Here is a 21,000-nt window from a genome sequence, read left to right on the forward strand (position 1 = left end):
TGACAGCAAGGCATGCCGTCTTATCAGGACAGTACTCTGTGATCAAAGTTGTTAAGCTTTCCACCACTACCAGCTTAAACTCATAAGCCATATTTAAATAAAAATAAAACTCTTACCAGTTTCACAGATTTATTATACATTTTAACGTAGTCTTGTGAAAGTAAAACTTCATCGATTTTGAAGGTCACACCTGAGAAACTCAACTGCCTTGCTATGTACATTCCTCTCAGTTTCATATCCATAGCAACTATTTCCATGGCACCAACGCCTCTGAATAAAACAAAGATAAAAAAGTTATTCAAGATTATAGTAAACTCGTCCTACCAGAAAAAAAAAAAGTCAAGCAGTTTAGAAATAAATGAAATGAGTGCACATGGATTATGAAACCAGCACTCTTCACGAACAATATGAACCATTCACATTAAGTTGTATAAATACTGAAACCAAGAAATACTGCAGGTCAAGGTTGCATGAACAGCTAACTCAACCCCCATGAACACGAGCTTTATCACAAAATGAGTTGCAAAATGTTTATATTATGAAGTGGCACTCAAATGAATATTTTGTGGGTTTTTTCCTACTTCTTTACTCAATTTTATTGTCAATGTTACAAGTTGTTTCATGTAAGTTGTTCCAGAATGTTTTAAATACAGGTGCAAATTTTACTCCCATTTCTCATTCATGCCAGTGTAAAAATAACTAAGTTGTCAGCCAACCAGCACAACAGATTTTCCAATTCTGTTCCTGCTCCAATGTACTTTTTTTTTTTAAATTTTATTTTGGGGGGGAGGGAGGTGGGGGGAATCAGAGAAATTTACTTTGCAGCAGAAAACAAGCCTGAAACATTCAAACCTGATAGTTTCAGGTAACTATGAATGAATTAAATCAGGACTAAAATGGAAACCAAAATGCGACCAGAAGTATAGTAGCTTTCATTGGCATTCTGTATTACCTTCTTTCAACAGCCTGAATGAAGTCACTGAATTCCCTAAACGGGGTTCCTTCACCCCATATTCCAAGGCGGTTCATATATGCCATATTTCGTGGCTCAGATGCACCTGGAAAGAAGAACACATGCTGTACCCATGCCAACGAAAAAGCAATCGAAATTTTATTGTAAATGAATTAGCACCTACCTGTAGCACTAGCATAAACAACTCTAGCCTTGGGAAGTTTATTCTGAAGCTCCAATACAGCTAGACCTGTTTTTGTTGGTTTTGAAGAACCAACTGGACACAGATTCTTTGCTTTGTGACACTCATCAAATATTATCTGAATTTAAATTAAGGAATCAACATTCTGCCAATTTATACTGAATACAGACCAACATTTATGGATAGCAAGTAAAAGTACAGCATTCACTGTAAGCATCAATTCTAGTTATTGGACTGGAGCTACAAAAACTTCAGGCAAACAAATTGATTACACCCCAGCAAAAGATTCAATTTTAAAAACTCCCTGGTGCACAACTGACATTAAACGCAATGCTTTCATATATTTTGGAGTTATTCTTCTTAATACTGTAATTTTTCTTTAGGAAAAGAAATATCTACGTGAAACACATTATGCAGAGTTTAACAAAATATTAGATTCCTAAGACTCTACTCCAGATGCACAACCCCTGTTAAGTAGGCTTCTCATCTGCAAGTGATCCACTGCTGGTTTACATGAATAACTTCAATGCAGCTGACTCTTAATTTACACCAACAGCCTATAAGAATCAGTTCATATATAGATCACATTTACCTGTCGCATTTTGAGTAAAGCCTGAGTGGAAGCATGTTTGAAACCGGTTCAAATTAATTAAGTGTCCTAAAGTAAGTTAAGTTAAAATAAACATGCACAGAACAGCTTTGCTCCAAAAACGCGATCTTATAAAATAGATAACAGTTCAACTACTTCTGTTGAACACCCAGAAACAAAAAGGATACAACTCCATCAAAGTCTTCACCACACCAGTGAAGAAGCTGTTTTAATCTGGTTTTATATTTACCACCAGACTGACTTTCACCAATAAGAGAAGAGTAAGTAGCAAAAATTACACCTTTCTTCACACTTCCATTGTGTTTGGAAGAAATTTTTCCATACTTAAACTGCAAGGAGAAAAAAGTGCAAGTTACATTTAAGTTACAAACACATCATGCTGGGATAGAATTCAAGGGCAGACGCACACCCCCACCTTAGGGCACGTATACAGTGTTGATGACTCCAGTGACAACAGAAGTAGATCTCTAGAGACCTATGGGACACTGGTTAGAAGGAACTAAGACAACTTTAGTTAGTGCTTCATGAGAAATGCTATCTTTCAGGATCTCAGGATTCTGAATTCAGTTCCCATATAAGGCGATTTTCACAGAGTCAAGGAGTCCGCTTTCATGAACTCGGGATATTTTGGCTTGCATGCACCCCCTAGATGAGTGTAAGCCAATCTTTTGGGCAGGTGTGCCACAAATTAGCCCTACCCCTCCTGTGAGTGCCACTCTGATCTTTTTCCCCTACTTGATCTGTTGCTCTGTTTTATGCTCCCTGCACTATTTGCCATCGTGCTGCCTGCCTCCTCCAGTGTGCCACTTTTGCTGCCCTAGACAACAGATATACTGTATCTAGGATTGCTGCCAAAGACAAGATCTTAACTTTTTAGAAAATATTTCCTCTTCAGAAAATATCACAAAATGAAAAATTCTACATGATACAAACAACACTCACGCAACAAAACTTTCAGCCGGCAGTGTCCCTAAATTACACATAAGCCTGGAGAGGAATATTTTGGAATTACTATCTGGTCAGGCCTTAATACTGTATATGATTAAGGCATGTGGCTTATTCTCATTGACCTCAGGGATGAGGTAATTATATGCCTGAAGTTCAGCATTAGTAATGCTTTTTACGATTAAAAAACTACAATGGTAAAAAAATAGCAGTGGTCTCAAAATAAGTTTGAAAAAGCAAGAACGGTACTTATTTTAAACATGCATATCTCATCACACAAGCATACCTAAAGTTTTACCCGAACTGTACATAGTAAAAAGTATCCATACCTTATTTAATGAATGAACCAAAATATTTTTTGCTCCAATGTCTCTCAAATCTCTTTCAGCATCATATTTCAGATCATTTGACACACTAAACCTGAAGGGAAAAAGTAAAGCATGCAATTTGTAAGAGTACAGCAAAAAGCAACAATCTAAGTTTTTCTCTAACACCTGCTCCCAAACCATAACTTATCCTGAAATTAAGTACTCCAGTTATTACAAGGTTTGCCTCAACTTACCATACTGCCCTTTTTCTACCCAATAAGTAATTTTCGTAGATTATTCCAGCTATGGTCCTTCCTTTTCCTACACCAGCACCATCACCTATCAAGAATCCAGCTCTGTCTCCATTGGGCAGGAATGTCTCATGTTGCTGTGAAAGAAAAGATATTTTAATTCCTACAAGCACAAGTCTACAAGTTGTTTAGCCAGAAAAGAAAAAGTGTAAGTCAGGGGTCACCAGCTTCTTCAAATAGTAGGATGGATTGATCCAGTTCAGCTGCACGGGAAAAGACCCCACTGTTGCTTTTCCCTGTGGTAACAAGGAAAAGCGACTGCTGTTGAAGCTCTCCACCAATGTGGGGAAAAGCCTCTGATCCAAACTGGGTCTACCTGGCTGCTGAAACTGGATCAAATGTTTCTGTTGGCTGTATCCATCCACTGGCCAGAGGATGCCAGCCCCTGATGTATGTTATGTTCAGCCAATTACACAACCAATTCCTAATGCTACTACTTAATCCATACACCTCTTTAAAATCCAAAGTTTTATTTTGTTTTTTTAAATGCTGTACAGCAACATACCTGGGCTGCATAAGTAACTGCTTCAAGTTGCAATGCTGACAACCAACCATTATCAATAGTTTCTTCAGATATTGAGGTCTGATACCACACCTCTGGAGGTGTTACACTTGATAACGAGCTAGTTTCTACTACTGGATCAGGATGACGCAATCCAATTTTTACTGCAAGAGAAAAAAAAAGAAAAAAGCTCTAAACATAATTCATACTGGTTATTGTAAGCTATTTACTTTACAAGTCAACACCATAATTTCAAGAGCTTGGACACTTAAGGTTATGTTTTAGGGTAACTTTGATCCCCCCATTTTGATCTTAGGAGCCCCATTGTTCTTATGAGTGTATAGAAAACAGTACTTTTTATTTTTTTTAAGGATAAAGGTAGGTATCAATATAAGAAGGCAACTTGTAAAAAGGAAATCTATTTGCTCTGTTTATGGAATGTGTTTTTATGAAAAAAACCCTACTTTATCAAAAATCCCCAACATTTGGATACTTTTGAGTAGTGGCTCTGACCCCCAGGGGCCTTCTATCACTGAACACCTCAAAGGACATAGAACACTAGGAGTAGAATTTTTCTGCAACATGAATGCCAATACATTACAAATAACACTCCTATCACTTTTAACTTATGCAATGTTACCTTGTTACACTACTGCACCGGCGTACAGAATGTGGGAAGAGAAAAGATAAAGAACCAGGTACAACTTAAGATGAATCAGTGATTAAAACATACACATTGCTGGTGCAGCAATATCATTATCCATGAAGAACGAAGTTGTACGCTGAGAGAAAGATGCATCAAAAAAAGCAAACTTCAAGGAGCACAAGAGCAGAAAGTTTTAAGAAGTCTTGTCAGAACTATACATATATGCTAACATGAGGGCTGCCAGGAGAAAGCTTCAGAAGTCAAAGCTCACCAAGGTACTGTACAATTTAGTTATAAGTGCTCACTGCAAAAGTCTCTTTGCTACTTATGGAAGTTTGAAATCCAGTTTGTTACTTTACTTTTTTTAAACACACTGGATCATGCATTAAAATTCTGCTTTTTCATTAATGAACTATAGTAAAAACAGACCTGGGATCTCAAAGAATCTGTTGTGGACAAGTTGGTGACAATGTACTTAGAAGGTGCTGCTTCACATTAAAGTCTCCCAAATTGTATTACGCATCTTTGCTACAAAAAACACACAGCTCTTAAAAATCATGCTGTAAAACAAAGGTGCCTTGCCATCTGTGATCGATAAAGTTAAAATCTTTAGCAATCTAGTGCCACTGTACCATTTACACCTCTCTCAGATTAAAAAGAGCGAACAAAGTGAATTCAGTCAGTCCCCTTCAGGTTTTTTGCAACAAAAAGTTTAGTTTCAATCTGCCCATTCAGGTCCCCTTTTTGTTATTACAGATTATAATTAGAAAATCTATTACTTATAATGTTTCTCTGGATTTTATTTAACATGGGTACTATCATTTAAAATTAGTTGCAGTTTTTTATTGTAACCATACATTTTATTGGCATATATTCTGCGTATGTTTCCGCATGACCCATTTCTTCTTCATCTTCCTCCTCAGGTTCTTCTTCCTCTTTCACTGATGGCACTTTCTACAATACAAATATACCCATGTTAACGGTATGATACACTGGTGATACTCAATCCTATAAAACAAAACAAACATACAAGACAGTGCTAGACTATTAGCCTGGGACATCACCATTCAGTTACATAAGAATGACCTAACTGCACTAGAGAGCAGTAGGAAAATTACAACGTTTACTAAGTTTTAGCCAGCATATTTTTTTTAAAGCATCTGTCTTCAGAGAGGTCTCATTCCACTGAAAAGAAGCATCACTGGAAGGGGACTCAAAAGGACTTCAGCTCCCTTTTTTCCTACCAATCGACCAAATGTTCTGCAGCACTCCAAACCTATACTGGCATAGAAGTTGAAATACAAAATAAGCCAGCAGAGCTGAGCTCTGCAGCTAAGTCAGTGGATAAACATTTTTATATACAATGTACCTATAGCTATAGAATATTTTAAAAGGGATTGGCTTTAAAATTTGAAAGGTCATGAACATCCATAAAAAAAGGTTGACAGCTTTCAAGATAGCTATCTAGTATCTCTCTCAGCGGTATTCTCTGTCTCTTCCAAATAAACAACAATTGGCCATTGTTTTCCTATGGCTTTAATAATTAGAGTTCAAGTTATTTCCACCCCCGCCCCGCAACAAAGATTCTTCATGTCACAAGTTAAAAATCCTTCACCACCAATTTAGATGCTTGGTATCAGAGAGTTACTTGAAACTGCTTCCAGGTGCCCTGCATTATGGAAATACACTGAAATCACAAAACCACCACTCATTTTAACCCAGTAGAAAGATTTAAGTGCAGAGCTTCCAACAGCATTAGTGGATAACTTGCACTAAATCCCCAGTACATCACTAGAAGAAGATGCTCTGGATTTATATTGTAATCCTGTATAATGCAAGAGGCCAATCCTGTTGGAAAAGTATCTGCTTCAAATTGCAGAGATCTGCACATCTTGTGTGACAGGGATAAAGCAATTTTCAAAAGCGGCCTAGGAGAGCTGCTCTTCAGCTTTAGTCGGATAGGATTCAAAAGATGTCTTCCATCACAAACAAGGGTGTCATCTGAAGATACCTGAACTTCAAGAGGCTCCCATGTAGCTCAAGCAAACTGTGCTAGACAGCTGGCAGCACAGTCTGCTTTCCAACTACTAGCAAACAGCAATTTCCCCTACAGAATGAAATGTATAATTTCACAGATAAGCAGAGCTCAGGAAGTTTCCATGACTGCCTGGAACAATACAAAGAGAACTGGGGCTACTTAAACTTAAGTTAATTTAAGAAATTGTATCTGTTTATTGACAGTACTCACCATAGTAGGTGAAAAGCTCCGCATTTTCATATCATTTATCCATATTCTTGCTACTTCTTTTGTAGAAGCCTCCTTCTTTACAGCACCATTGCTTACGTCAGCTAAAAAAAAGTTGCAATTTGATGTTCCATTATATTGAGTTATAATACCCTCCTCTACCTCCACTTATAAAATGGAAAACAAAACTCTGAAGTCTTCGACAGCATACAGATACCCTTAAGTACACTACCAATATATTTAGCCATAAGTCTCTGCACATGCTTAAAATTAGTCCTGGTACTGCTTTTAAAAGAAAAATGTGTACTTAAATAAAATGTATTAACCGGTGCCATAATGAGATACATGAGACTTCTTTAATACACCAAGAGAATATACCTCCACCGAGCTATTAAATAATTATTCCATCTTATGTGCGAGTTAAGACAGTTTAAGAAACCACAAACCCAATTTTGTTGATTATGTGCTCTTACCTGGTTTGGTGGCATTTACCACCTTTGGAGACACTACAATTATTTCTGTAAGAAAGTTAACATTTTGGACTTAATTATTTTCATCTATACAAGTGGACAGCAAAGTTAAAAACTTAAGTTCTTTTTGTATGGACAGACTTTAACTGAGACATTTCGAAGAGTCAGCTGGAAAAAACACACATGCCTTGTAAAACTTTCCGAAGTAGCTGTACCACTCCATAACAGACCTTCTTAAATGAGGAGCTACTTGAAAAGTTTCATTTCTGGTTGTGTGCGCCTGGGGACTTGTAGATCTTCCAATATTCCACAGTGCTCCAATCTTCCTCCCCCACCCCTACCGTCAAATCCACAGGGGAGAAGCGGAGAGCTGGGTGGATAAATTATCTGTTCAGCCACTACGTTACACTCCATGGGTCACCTGCCACTGCCCGGTGTTCTGCCCCAAACCCTTTGCCTCTCTGCTCAAAGGAGAGGAGAGGTTCTAGGGATATGGGGCTGGAATCCCTGTGGTGGAAGCCATGAACTAACACAACAGATTTTTCCTCCCGCAACCAGACCTGCCAATAGGTGTCCGGGCACTAGGAGCACATTTTGTATGGGAGCACTTGGAATGGTCTTGGCACTTGACTGCACTCCTGTACTTCTCTGCTCCAGACACGCACCAGACTGCCACTGGAGCCTAGATTGCCAGCATGCAGTCTCCTTTGCCCCTCTGCTCCTGGGGGATGGGAAGGACTGGGGTTCTGAGGACTTAGGGCTGGAGAGCCAGTGGGACATCCCCACTGCCACTAAAGACTACCACATGCTCCCCCAAGCCCCAAGCTAGATCCTGGGCCTGCCTCTCCATCCCTGCATCCTCCTTTAGTTTAGCATCTCTGGCTAGACAGCAAGTGGCTACATGTAGCCTTAGCCACAGGACAACAAGGGCTACAAATCCCCATGTGAAACACTATCCTTTTGAAAGTGGGTTACATTTTGAAACATTTCAAAAGTTACTTCTAAAGAGGCAGAAACAAGGGGGTGGGTGGGCAGGAGAGGTAACGACTACACCGCTAAAAATCGCACACAAGTAATAAAAATACCACAACTCAAATCTTCTGCTGTAGTAAAACTTTAGCAGCTCTATTATATACTTCTTCAGAAATGTCACCAGAGAAAAGCAGTTCCTTGAAACACCGTATTTAGAAAGCACAATTCTTGCCCTGACCCCAACCTTTCTGGCAAAAGATATGTTATCAAGATACAATCACTGTAAATAGATGTGCTACTGTTTGTATGAGCTACACTTTGCATGCAACTGCCAGACAGATGGACAGCAGCAAAGGTTCATACTATGGCTGAGTTTACATCTGAGCTTTAAACAAAAATGACTGCCTTGATTAAAATCTTTTTTAAATTTTAGGGGCAACTAAGTAATACCAAAGTGAGTTTCTGCCCTCTGATCCCCCTTTCAATATTTGACAGTGGCTTAAATTCTTTAAAAAAAGCTGGGTACTGGAGAATTCAGCCATGGAAGTTTCATTTCTCAAGGGGCTGTAAACTTGACCTGCTGTTCTCCCAACTTCACCAGCAGAAGCACATCTTTACCTTGCAAGTGGGATGCAAGACAGACATTCTAACATATAAAAACACTAGTGGGGGGTGAAACGAAAGATAATATATTCAGGTGAAACTCCCAAAGGAATATAAGCAATGAGAATAATCATCCACAAGAGAATGACAAACTGTCCATCTGGTATCACTGAGGAGCTTATGATTGCTTCAGCAGTTAAGTCACCCCATTTTTTTTAAATCCCATCAGAAAGGTCACCAACTTAATACAACAGGGTACAGTTTCACTGTGTGTCACCCTTAAATTCTGAATGCACGCGGATTTTACTATCTTACTTAAATAAGCTGCATCCTATTTAATATGCAGGATAACAGCTCAACATGGTATTTATTTCTCCAGGAACATCAAGCCTCATTCAGACATCACATTACTAAGAACTTTTACAACATCTGAATCAGCCAAACTGGATACTAGAATTAAGGTGCATTAAAAATGCCTCTGGGCAGAACTTTATTTATTTCCAAATTGTAAATATCATGGTTAAACCTAAAAAAAGATCTGCGGCATACAGACTGTATTTAAAGTGTTATTTATTGCTCAAATATTTATGGTCTCTGAAACCTCCTGGGCTCCACTTACATTTATGTCCCCCCATCTTCCAGCTTGTGCAGAAAGCTTTATGACCCATGTTATTTATTTGGTACACTGGCAGGCCAGAGAATTCTCTTGTTCTAGAGAGGTTGGAAGGTGTCCGATTTTGAAATACAGATGTGGTTGCCTACATTCATCATGTTATGTTAAAACTCCTGTTCCTTTGTTCCCCTCCTCCTCCTCCATCATGGGCTATTGTTACCACATAGCAAAGTAAAATGTATTAAAAGTGGGTACTGCCTTGAATACCAAGTCCATCTTAAGCGTCCTGTATGTTTCCCTTTTCTTACTTTTAATTCACTCTTTGTTAGCTTTAGATTTCTTAAGACCCCTGTTCCTCACTACCAAATCACCTATATTTTCATTTCAGAAACGCTCATTGCTAAACCTAGAAACTGATGCTATTAGAGATGCTGACACTTACAGGTCACATAAGAAGTTTATGCATATACTATTAGGAAAAGCAACTTTAGAAGAGACGCTCAACAGCAGTCTGAAAGTGTAACCGTCCGTTATGACACTACAGCAGCCAAAAGATTAGATTAACAAATATAATTTGTTTGCTTCGTGCAGCACTGGGGTATACAAAATTTTACTGTTTTCCCATTATTTAGGTTTCCTTTTGGAAAAAGACTTCCATTCAGTGGAAATATTAAAAAGGGGACTAGAGAAAAAGGATTAAGACTCCAGGAAAGCATTTCAAAATTCTTTAAGTAAAGGGTGTCTAGGTCATTTGGCCCTGCAACCCACCTTGGAACCGCGGGCCTTCTTACAGGCCAGACAATCCCCAACATCAGCAGGACAAGCAGCAGCAACTGCATTAACCCCCCTGGGTGCTGATGCTAGACAGTGGCTCTAACAACTGTGGAGGTTAACACCATCCGTCCCACTGTCACAGAACTGTAACCCCACCAGGGATCTTGACCCAGAATTTAGAGGCAGAGAAAGCAATAGTTGCATCAATCCTTTGGGTATGGGCTCTGACACAGCGGCCCTGGCAGCTGGTGGGGTTAGTGCTGCTCTTGTTCATTCCATCAACAAGTTTCTGGCACAGCAGGCCAGATCCTGAGGCAGGTCTTTCGGCCAATCCTGCTTTAAGTTACTAATGTCCCCTTAAGGATTAGTTATGGCATCAGAAAGAATTTTCAGAATATGAAAATCCACAGACCTAGTCTGTAGAGAACTTGCAGACACAGAAACCACCCCCAAATAGTTCAATTATCAGTGCCAGCAGTTTAAATCTCTGGTCATTATCCTACTTCAGGATCTCAGACATTTCTGCACATTGTATCTCCCAGTATTTGCTGCTTACAATTTAAATAGCCCTGCAATAAATTTTTCCCAGACTTCAAAGAGTATTAAAAAAGCACTACAAATCAACTGGCCACCACCGCAATCGAGTTCTGCATCTGACACAAACAGGGCCTGATGTGTATTCCTCCCATGAAATAAGCAGATTCTTAGTTTCTCCTTCTCAAATCAATGTTTTCAAGCAAGGCTGTCCAACTGATGGCCTGCAATGAGTGAAGTTGCAGGCTCTGGAATCATTGCAGCAGGGAGAGGAGAGTAAGGGGAGTACTCATGCAGGTGCAAGCTGCAGCCCACGGTGGAAGTGCAGGTACAAGGTGCAATGGGAGTGGGGGGGAATCTATGCAGTGTGCAAACCGTGACCACCACTGGTACAGCCAGTGGGGTGCAGGGTTGGATAATGCAACTTGCAGAGTGTGTAGCCCCCGACCACTTGGAAGGTAGACAGCCCTGTTTTACAGAAACACAGATAGGGTCAAAATACCAACATGTTCTACAAGTCTCCATCTCTGAAGAAATTTAAAAAAAAAAGACAAAACACACAACTAAGCATACAATGGCAACACCCATACTACGACAAGGAACAAATGAGATGGCAAGGCATGTTCAAGCACTGCAGGTATACCATAAACATAGAGGGAAGCAATAACTGACTATAATAAGCACATCACCAACGTTAATCATTTACCTGCTGCTTATTGCTAAATTTCAGGGCTGAATTCAGGGTTCAGATTTTTTTTTAAAAGAAGTACTTTATGCTACTCCCTCCACAATTTCAAGTAGCTGAAATCTAACATGCAAGTCTTAATGAAGTCTGAATTTCACCACAATCTACTCATTTGGGATGTGCATGCACTAAACAATTACTCCCACATTTCTAAAATAGTACTTATAGAAAAACTCACTTGCTGCTGTTGCAACTGGCTGGGCTATGTTAGGAGGCGGCTTCAGTTTCATTAGTTCATTAAGACTATTGTTTTTGAGCAGATCTTTCAGCTGGATCTGGTCCTTTGAAGGAGTAGGGGTCAAGGCACTGCGTACTGCTGGTGCTGCAACCGATGGTCGAGTAGTTGTGCTGGTCTGTATTATTTTTGCTACAGTGATGGTCTGTCTGGTAGTTGTGACAGGTGTGGTTTTTGTCATTACTATTGTAGTCCCCAAAGTTGGAAGCTGATTTATTTGATTCAGCACAAAGGTTGTAGTTGATGGCGGCTGCTAGAAGAAAGAAAAAAACAAAACAAAGACTGTCCTTTTTGGGAAATAACCACTAAGATTTTTCATGAGACAATACTCAATAAAACAAAACTTACACTAATGTCTTTCAGCTAGAGACAGGAATAACCAATTCAAAAGGAGTCAACGCTGGGAACAGTGCAGGGAAGATAGGTGTCAATATTCTTTGCATCTCACAACTAGCATGGACCATTTACAGTATTTCAGAACTTGAGTCCAAGCAAGAAGCTTCCTCAAAAGCATGTGCTAATGTGTGGTTTCCTGATTTCTTCAAGAATTTTTTTCTAAGGAGGAAAGGATCTCATCCCCCCCAGACAAAAAGTACAGTTGCTGTGTGTAGCAAACTAGGCTGGAAAACAATACAACACACTGCACAAGTTATGCAGTTAGGTTATAAATAAAAAAAGTAACATCTATTTATAAAAAAACCTGTTCCTGTGCATTCTTTTTTATACACCCTACCCCTCAGATGCTGATCATACTTCTATGCTAGCATTCTCATTTTAAGGAAGATATGAACATTCACCTTGATAACTGCCATTCTTCTTGATAAATCTAACATTTTCAAGATCTTAATGTAGGATGATATACAAGCACCAATTGCTTAGGTGAACAGTTTCTATGCTCAGAAGATAGAAGTCAAATTGGGCTCATTTTTAAACAATGTTTCCCTTTTAAACTTGACTTTATCCAAGAGATGGCCTCTCCTGCACTTCATAACAACCCAGAGAGATGTTCAAAAGTGGGGAACATAGGAAAAGAATGTTTTAATGTCTTAGAGATTATATTAAAAGATGACCGCAAAGTTGGTGTTTGTATAGGCCTTCCTCAGCTATACACTTTCCTATTATAAACATACAAAACCCTGAATATGCCAGTTCTTACCCTGACATTTAGTACTGCTGGAGTAGATACAGCCTCTGGTTCTTGTTTAACAGCAGCTGTTGCCTCAGTCTCCAAGCCTAGGTCTAATGCACTAAGTGGCACTGACTGGAGAGAAAGAAAGCGAGCATGATCAGGCACTAATCTGAGCAGGGGGAGGAGGAAAAAGAAAATCTTCAAATATCCACCCATGAAACTGAAACTAATAACTAATTCCTTTGCTTTGTCCACTAATCCTAATTTCATTAGAAATAAGGATTGTAGAGTACCTCGTCATCAAGTTAGTGCCCAAAACTGTTCCAAGTACAAGGCTTTCCAGCTAACTGCTACAAAAATTTGAATTTGTTTGGCCATCTCATTTCTGTTTGATAGACTATTGTTCTCTACTCTGGTGTTTGAAAAAAATGTTATGTTCCTGTAGAGTGGGAGTTGTCATGGAAATTAAACACCCTAATAAATTCATTCTTCCTCTTGTTAGGTGTAGTTCTGCTTTCCTAAAAGTAGGAATTAAAGTTCTGCATGGATACACTCACCTAGCTGGGGTCATTTGACCCCAACATTCTTTCCTGCCTATGGCAGGGGGTCAGACTTGATGACCTGCTTAGGTCTCTCCGACCCTACCAACTATAAAACTATGATACATCATGGCATGTCTCTTTAAATAACGTAAAAGTCAGCTAAGGATTCAATTAATAAATTATACACTTTGGATGTCTACAGATACATATTTAAGGCAGAGTACCAACTCATTTTCTTTATACGCAAGCTCCGTATAGCACAGCAATGAGAACATACAGCATGTTCATACTCTTTAACAGTTAAAGAGTATGGTTTTCCTTGAGTATAAGGAATGCACGATCCTATATTATTTAACATCATCCAATTATTTAAAGCGTCTTGTTTTTAACCTGCTGAACAGCTGCAGTTGGTGCTATGGTTGCAAGACCCATATCCGCAGAGTCAATATCAAAGAGATCATTTGGACTGATTCCACTCTCACTCAAAGCAGCAAGCAACAGATCTTGTCCTGGCTCCACCATTTCTGAAATACAAAATTAAGAACAGGTGCATAAGTTAAAATTATCCAAAATGAAATCGTTGCTTATTTTCCAAAAGCTTCACCTTATCAATGTAGTCACTTTCACAAGATGAGGTTAGGTCAGGGGTGAGCAATTATTTTGGGTGGAGGGCCGCTTACTGAGTTTTGGGAAGCCATCGAGGGCCACATGACAGGCAGCCAGGGGCAGATTAAAATTCATTTTCTAAATTTTTTACGGGTCCCGTGGGCCAGATAGGCTCAGTGGGCTACATCCTGCCCACCCCTGGGTTGGGTTATAAATCTGCCAAGTCCATTGACGGTGCCCCATACAACTTTATTTCCCATTTTTTAAATACCTTTATTACTATTATGCAACAAGACTCCACAAGGAAAGGAAGAATTAAAAGCAGCCATATACAAAACACTACCCAATATAAGTAAAAAAACCCCCCCAAAACAAACAAGAAACCTCTCTCTAGTTTTTGTAAAAGAAATGTTAAATCGTTCAATTACTACTGGTCAGTAAGTGTTGAGACTCAAAATCCAATTTAAAAGTTAAAAACAACCCTTTAAGAACAGTGGGAGGAAGAGATAGTTATCTAGTAGTTTAAAAAAATCATTAAAATTTACGATTTGGGCCATTTTATAGACATTTAATGAAAAAAAATAAATCATAAAAGTTAGTTTTCATGAGTAGGTCTAAAATAACTTGCAATTATTTGTTATTTCTAAGCAGCAGCTCATTGCTTTCACAGAGAAAAACTGGAGAGGTTTCTTTAAACAGCAAGTAGGACAAATAGATGACACTGCTATAACACATTCATGGGCTAACCAAATATTAAGAAAAGACCGTAGTTATTTTGAACCGAAAGGCAGGCTAGGGGGCACTTCACATAAAGGGCAGCAAATGAGCTTTTCCAGATGATTTTAAAAACTTCAAAACTGAATCAAATACCCCACGCTGCACACAGAGTGCAATGGTTCCTTCCTCCAGTGACAAGTCAGCTGTTCCAAAGCAGAAGACAAATAGCCAAAGTAATCCCACCAGGAAATCAGTTTTTGCTTACACACACGGCTACTTGATTCCATCTGCCTGTTAGACTTTAAGACATGAGATTATGTCCTAGATTAATCTATCTAATGTTGGGAAGATATCCACTCTGTATTGACTGCTTAGGAGTTATCATCAAAAGACTATTGTACTAAGAAAGAAAGAAAGAGGAACAAAATTATTAGGGGTTGACCAATAAAGATTTTCTTGGCCAATATCGACAGCCAATTATTAACCAGCCATATCAGCTGATACTGATCTGATAACACATTTACAGGCATGCAGCCAGGCAGCATGGAAAGCAGCTCCCTGCAGGTAAGTCTGTGGAAAGGAAGTGGGGGGTAGGGGAGCAGGGGGGGGAAATCAAGGCCCCCACAGTGAGGAGGAGATTGGGGCAGGAGCAAGGGGCACTGCCCAGCCAGGGCAGCAAACTGGACCCAAGGCCAGGGCAGGGCAGGGAGCGGGACAGAGCCGGATGTGGCTCGTCCAGGGGATCAGCATCCTGGCACGTAAAAATGGCAGTGGGGGCACATGGACTAAAGCTTGTTGAATGAGTTTTAGTTCAAATACCGCCGCCACCATTTCTAACCAAAAGGACACTTAACTGGAGCCTAGCAGAGCAGGGCGAGGGCAGACACAGGCTGCTCACTGTGGGGCTTGGGGCTCTCTGCCTGCTGCCTTTGCCCTGGGAGCCCCACAATGGCTGCAGGAGGCACAAATCACTACCCCCACTACTGCTGGGTGGGCAGGGGATATGCAACTGGTGCAGGGCCCCTGATGGAAACGCAGCAGGCAGAGAGCGCCACACCCACAGTGAGCAGACCACACATGAATCTAGGGGGGCATGTGCCCCACCATGCCTCCATTCTGCTCCCCACCCAGGGTCGGCAATATCCTCAGGCTCTGCCACACCATCCCTCCCCCAAATGCCCCTTCCCCTCCAGAGACCCACCTACAAAGCTACTGCTCTCTACACTGTCAGGCTGCATTCCTGACCGCGTGCGGCTGCACACGTGCACGGCATCTGTGAGGACCGACCAGGAGGTATGTTATATTTATCAGTGAACTTCATCAGCTACACCAGCCAAAAAAGCCAATAGCTGATAATGTTAATTTTCCTTTTCATCGGTGCCAATCTGATGTATAACTGATATATTGGTGCATCCTTAGAAGTTATAACTTAAAAATAAACAAGTCAACAAACTCAGACTGCATGTACCAAGAGTTCTGAAGACATTTTAGAATGGACCAGCTGAGCTGCTAGTAAGCACATAACAATCAGCTACTACCAAAAAAGTGGGTGAAAGTAAACATTGTATATGATTTTTGAAGAGGCACTCCAGGTAACATGTAAGGCTTAATGATTCATAATTTTCCATCTGCACCTGGTAAACTTGTGAAAATTAAAAACATGATCAAAATCTCAAAGTTCATGATGGAGGTGATCAAGTCAGTACAAGAGCTATTGCAAAGGAAGTGCTTTCATTACTTTATTAGAATTTTTTTATTATTATTAACAGAAAGAGATATGAAAGTGTGGAAATTAAGACTTCAAAAAGTTTTTAAATGAAAAAAACTAAGTTAGCTAACACTGGGGAACCCTGAAGCTCAGTAGCAAAAACAGTTGTATGTGGACACAAGCAACATAATGCAGGTTTTTCCCTCAAATAGGAAGTACTCACTTTCCATTCCAAGTAAATTGTATCAATTGAAGAGAGCTAGGCATCACACTTCTGAAAAGAGAAGCGTCAGAAAGGAAGACAAAAACTATGGAAGTTATAATGGCGTTACATGAAAATCAGCAGCATGCCTTCACTTGGTTAACTACAAAAGTTAAATGCACTACTCCCAATCCCTAAATGGAAGTAGCAGAAATAAAAGGAGTAGTTCAGGAGAGATTACAAGAATGAGCAGAGATGTGAAAAAAATCTCATGAAAGACAACTGAAGACTGGGAGCATTTACCACAGATGAAAGAAAAGATAGAATACAAATAACGAATGGTAAGTTTCCTCTGTTTTGAACCTTTATCTCCTCCCATAACAAATGAACACAGCATTGCTCAATGAAATACAGAGAAGGAAAGAGAGCTCTGTCTCACACGATTAACCTGTGAGACTCACTGTCAGGATGTATGGAAGTGAAAAACAAAAGTCAGATATTTAAAACACTGAATATATGCAAAGAAAATCCAGAACCACAAAAGGATTTTTGGAAGATGTTTAAATTCTCATGCTCTAGAGTATGAATCAGCCTTTAACTGGTGTTAGGGAGAAACTTTCCCCAGGACATACCACCTCGTAACTGCTTACTACAGCATCTGCACCAAATGACAGCTATCTGGATTTGGTATAGCAATTTCTAAACTCCTTGAAATCACTGCAGTTGCTCTTTGCCTCGTCCGTGCTGTAAAACTACAGTGTTTTCTTCATCGTACAAAATCCCAGCTTCCATACTCTCTCTCAACACACCCTCCTATCGTGAAAATAGCCTTCAAGATATTTGTTACTAGCAAACAAATTGCAACTGTTTACTTGCCATGTCAGTCAGTTTAGACAATGAAAGTCAATTTGCCAGTTTCTGGTTCCTGTATACCAGGAACAAAGTGGTAGTGTTCTAGATGCAGACAAAAGGGAAATAGTGAACACCTCCCAATTTTTCGTTGTCATTACAGGCAATAATTAGATACCTAATCTTACATTTTGTGAGACTAGTTACACAAAACCTGCACCAAAAATTGTAGGTTCCAACGACTCAGTTTTGCTTTAGTATAAAAGGTAAATGGAAACAAGTGCTGGGGAGAAAAAACTAAACGCAACGAGATGTGGCTTAGCTTCATTCAGGCATGTAATCAAGCCTAGAACATTATCAAGTCAAAACACAGCTCCACAGTTGTACAAAGCAGAAGGCTTTTTAGTCAGTATCAAGCAAGCGTGACTTCAGCAAGCTTCGCAGCTTGAAGTCAGCAATACTATAAAGGCCTGTTCTTCACATTCAAAAAGTTCCTAAAAAGAGTTGTGAATTCTGTAAGCAGTTCCCCAAATATTTTATCAATTGAAAACAGACAACTGCTGGGCATGTAGAAACTTAAAATGTGCCCCCATGCTACTAAGCAATGAAACTCAACATGTTAGAAGGGTCATAAAAACTATATATAAAATGAAAAATGTTACAATTATTAGATACCTGAAAAGTAGTCTGCCATTTTTTTCAGAACGCACAAAAACATGTAAAAATTAATGCAATATCAGTTGAGGAATGGACACTACAGAAAAGGAACATAAAACTCACTACGTTGTTTATGATACACTGTGCTACTAAAATACACTAGTTTTTCAAGTTAAGATAAAAGACTAAGCATTACATAAAATCAATTTCTGGTTTGTGGAACAGTAACTGCCAGTATTTCAATGTCATATCTAATATTATGGCATGTATCTATGCCAACACAGATCTGTCTCTCCTTCTGGAAAGTGCAAAAACCAGCAAAATTCAAAAACAGGTGTCTAGCAGCCTGCTTCTGCTAAAAGGAAAGAAAAAATGGATGATGTGTGCTCCAGAATAGGCTACATTTCCATTTTTGAAAGAAAGCCTTAACAGTCATACACTTTTTTTTTACTAATACTTACACTCAAATTTCATTAGTTTTACTTCTTAGACAGCCAATCATATTTTAAAACTTTCATTTATAAATTATGTTTAATTGTGGCATTACAATTTACTGCATAAACTTATAACAACACCATAGCCAATCTGGTGTAGATGTCATCCAGGCTTCAAGACCACTGGCTCACATGATTTGATGTCTATGGCATATCCAACATATGAAATTAATGCTTTAGAGCTGTTATTTACAGTCAATCTGGAATACTAAAACCCAAAGTGCAGTCATTAATCTGTATTGTTAAGAGTACTGGCAACTTCTGTTCCTTTCCACACACCACTCCCTTAGCCCCACATTAAGATTTCTGCCATAACTTTCAGGAAAACATCCCCCCTTCCCCACCCCCCCTTCAAGCCAATGCACACTTACAAAACATAACTTGCACAATAACCAAAAGGCCATTTTTTCTACTTTTCCAGATAGTTTCAAATTTCATATCAACAGCCATCTCAATGGCCATCTCAATGCATAAGAAAATTTACTTAGAATCCTGAGGCATAATTCTGTGGTTCTAGTAAAAAGAGTCAGGATTGTAACTGGAAAAAGATACTTTTTGCAGTCCCTCAAACTCTGCCTCTTTCTGGAGGCAGAATAAAACGTCAATAAGATTGTACAAATGTTCAGAAGATCACTACACAAAATGTGACAGACTTCTCTGGCGGGGCTCCTTCTCCAGTAGGTTCAAATGCACCCACAGGAAAAATAAGCACATGCCTCACGTACTCTCATGTTCAGTTGGGAAAACATCAGAAGTTAAGCTTCCATTTAAAAAAAAAAAATTTCTAATCATCCTGGATGCACAGAACTTGAAATTATTGATCAAGTGCTACTGGTAGTTATGTCTGCCCAAAACTACAGATAGCTTCTCGTGGCATGGGGATGGAAAAGGGGGAAAATGACCAGAAGTTCACAGTTTGCAGTTTGCTAGAGAGGAGGTGGGATTGCTCTTAGCCCAACTTTTAGGTCAGATTGAAGAAAAGTAACTGCCTTCTCCACGGTGTCATCCGATTACAGAACCAAAAAAAATTAAGTTTGAGTGCAGATCTTTATCCCCACCCCCATCCTTTGTCAGCAGTGAAAAAGTTGATGTTTCTATTTAAACTGACACCAAACAGAAGTTAGCATTTTATTGAAATGTAATGATTTGAGTGAGAAGAGTCTGAAAGAGTTCATCAGGCTGCTCATATTTTGCAGACTTTTCAAATGTGAAAGTGGAATTGTAGACGGTGGTCTGAAAAAATATCCAGGGACACCAATCCACCTGACTTTGAGCCTCAAAGTCAAAGCTTTCACAAGTTGATACTGAAGCTCGGTGAAAACCCTTTTTCATTTCTCAATAGGTGCCTGCCTTTGGGGCCTGATGTAGCAGCTACAGCTTTCATGAGCTCCTTTTAGCAACAGACAGGCAAAGAACTTACGCTAAACAGGGAACAGACTTTGCAAAGGGAAGACCAGATCTTATTTCCATGGGGTCAGCATCATTTTAAAGTGCAAAGCTGTAAACTTCTGTGAATCTGTGTAAAGCTATGTGTGTGCAAACACAAAATGAGAGCTAACTTGAACAACACATCACCTCTGCTAACAACTCCGCTGCTGGCATTAGGCAGATGGAGCCTAAAACCTGGGTCTAAAGAAGTATCTTAAAATGAAGCTGTGCAAAAACAAAGCTTATTTTCTACCTAGGTGGCCTTTTTACCATCTTTACGATTTCCCTCAGCCCAAGGATGGGCATGAGCGCCTCAAAATCTCCAGAACGTTGTTTTTCTTGTTGTTTGCAATTTCTTAGTTGGTCCAATAAAAGGCATCATCTCTGAACCAAAACTTTTAGACTTCCACATTTCTTAAATTAACACATTTTCTTACAAAGGAAAAGAACAAAGAGGAAGAAACCCCAGGATTTCCCATCCCATCCCCAGCCTTGAAGCCAAGTCTGTCTTTAAACCTAAAGGCAACACCTGCCCGAGTGAGAACTGGCCACTGGAAGGAAAAAAAAAACGCAATGATTATCACAATGAGGCTGAAAAGAAAAAAAGAAGAAAAAAAAAAATCGGTGGGGAATAAGTTCACAACTTTACAAAGCCTGAGAGCAGAGGCAGCACCGGTGCACCTTTGCCCCCCTTCCCTAGAAGGAAACATGGGGGTCAGTAGGTGCAAGAGAAACCCCTGGGGGCAGCTGTAAAGGCCCAGCAGTTTCCTCCTGCCAGCGAGGTGCAGCCCTGCGGGCACTGCCCCAGGCAGCCCCCCCCACCAGCACGTGCTCGGGACATAAACTTCCGGGTTGTGCGGAACTGGCTGCGTAATCATGTCCCACCAACGGCTCCCGGCGCGGGGCCCCCGGGGGGCGGCCCGGGGCAGCCTGAGAAGAGCGGAACGGGACGGGGTGGGCCGGGGGCCGGAAGCGGGGGGGCGGCCCCGCACGACGAGGGG

At 39.9% G+C, this 21,000-nt stretch overlaps 1 protein-coding gene across 2 annotated transcripts in view; it reads right to left on the reverse strand.

Annotated features, from left to right (window-relative positions):
• SBNO1 (strawberry notch homolog 1) overlaps positions 1-21,000 on the reverse strand; it is a 44,689-nt gene that overhangs the window by 23,441 nt on the left and 248 nt on the right. The window contains exons 2-14 of one of the 2 annotated variants that reach the window (XM_019538890.1): positions 13,729-13,862; positions 12,824-12,928; positions 11,611-11,920; positions 7,195-7,239; positions 6,725-6,825; positions 5,334-5,430; positions 3,834-3,994; positions 3,272-3,405; positions 3,039-3,129; positions 1,932-2,093; positions 1,137-1,272; positions 953-1,058; positions 117-270 (exon numbers count right to left, since the gene is read on the reverse strand). In XM_019538890.1, the coding sequence (XP_019394435.1) occupies positions 117-270; positions 953-1,058; positions 1,137-1,272; positions 1,932-2,093; positions 3,039-3,129; positions 3,272-3,405; positions 3,834-3,994; positions 5,334-5,430; positions 6,725-6,825; positions 7,195-7,239; positions 11,611-11,920; positions 12,824-12,928; positions 13,729-13,860 (1,734 nt within the window). In that variant the 5' untranslated portion in view covers positions 13,861-13,862. The remainder of the gene's footprint in view (positions 1-116; positions 271-952; positions 1,059-1,136; positions 1,273-1,931; positions 2,094-3,038; positions 3,130-3,271; positions 3,406-3,833; positions 3,995-5,333; positions 5,431-6,724; positions 6,826-7,194; positions 7,240-11,610; positions 11,921-12,823; positions 12,929-13,728; positions 13,863-21,000) is intronic. The other variant, XM_019538891.1, reaches the window with a different exon arrangement.

This window comes from Crocodylus porosus, unplaced genomic scaffold, assembly GCF_001723895.1.
Source record: "Crocodylus porosus isolate Cpor-Errol unplaced genomic scaffold, CroPor_comp1, whole genome shotgun sequence".
NCBI classification, from domain to species: domain Eukaryota; kingdom Metazoa; phylum Chordata; order Crocodylia; family Crocodylidae; genus Crocodylus; species Crocodylus porosus.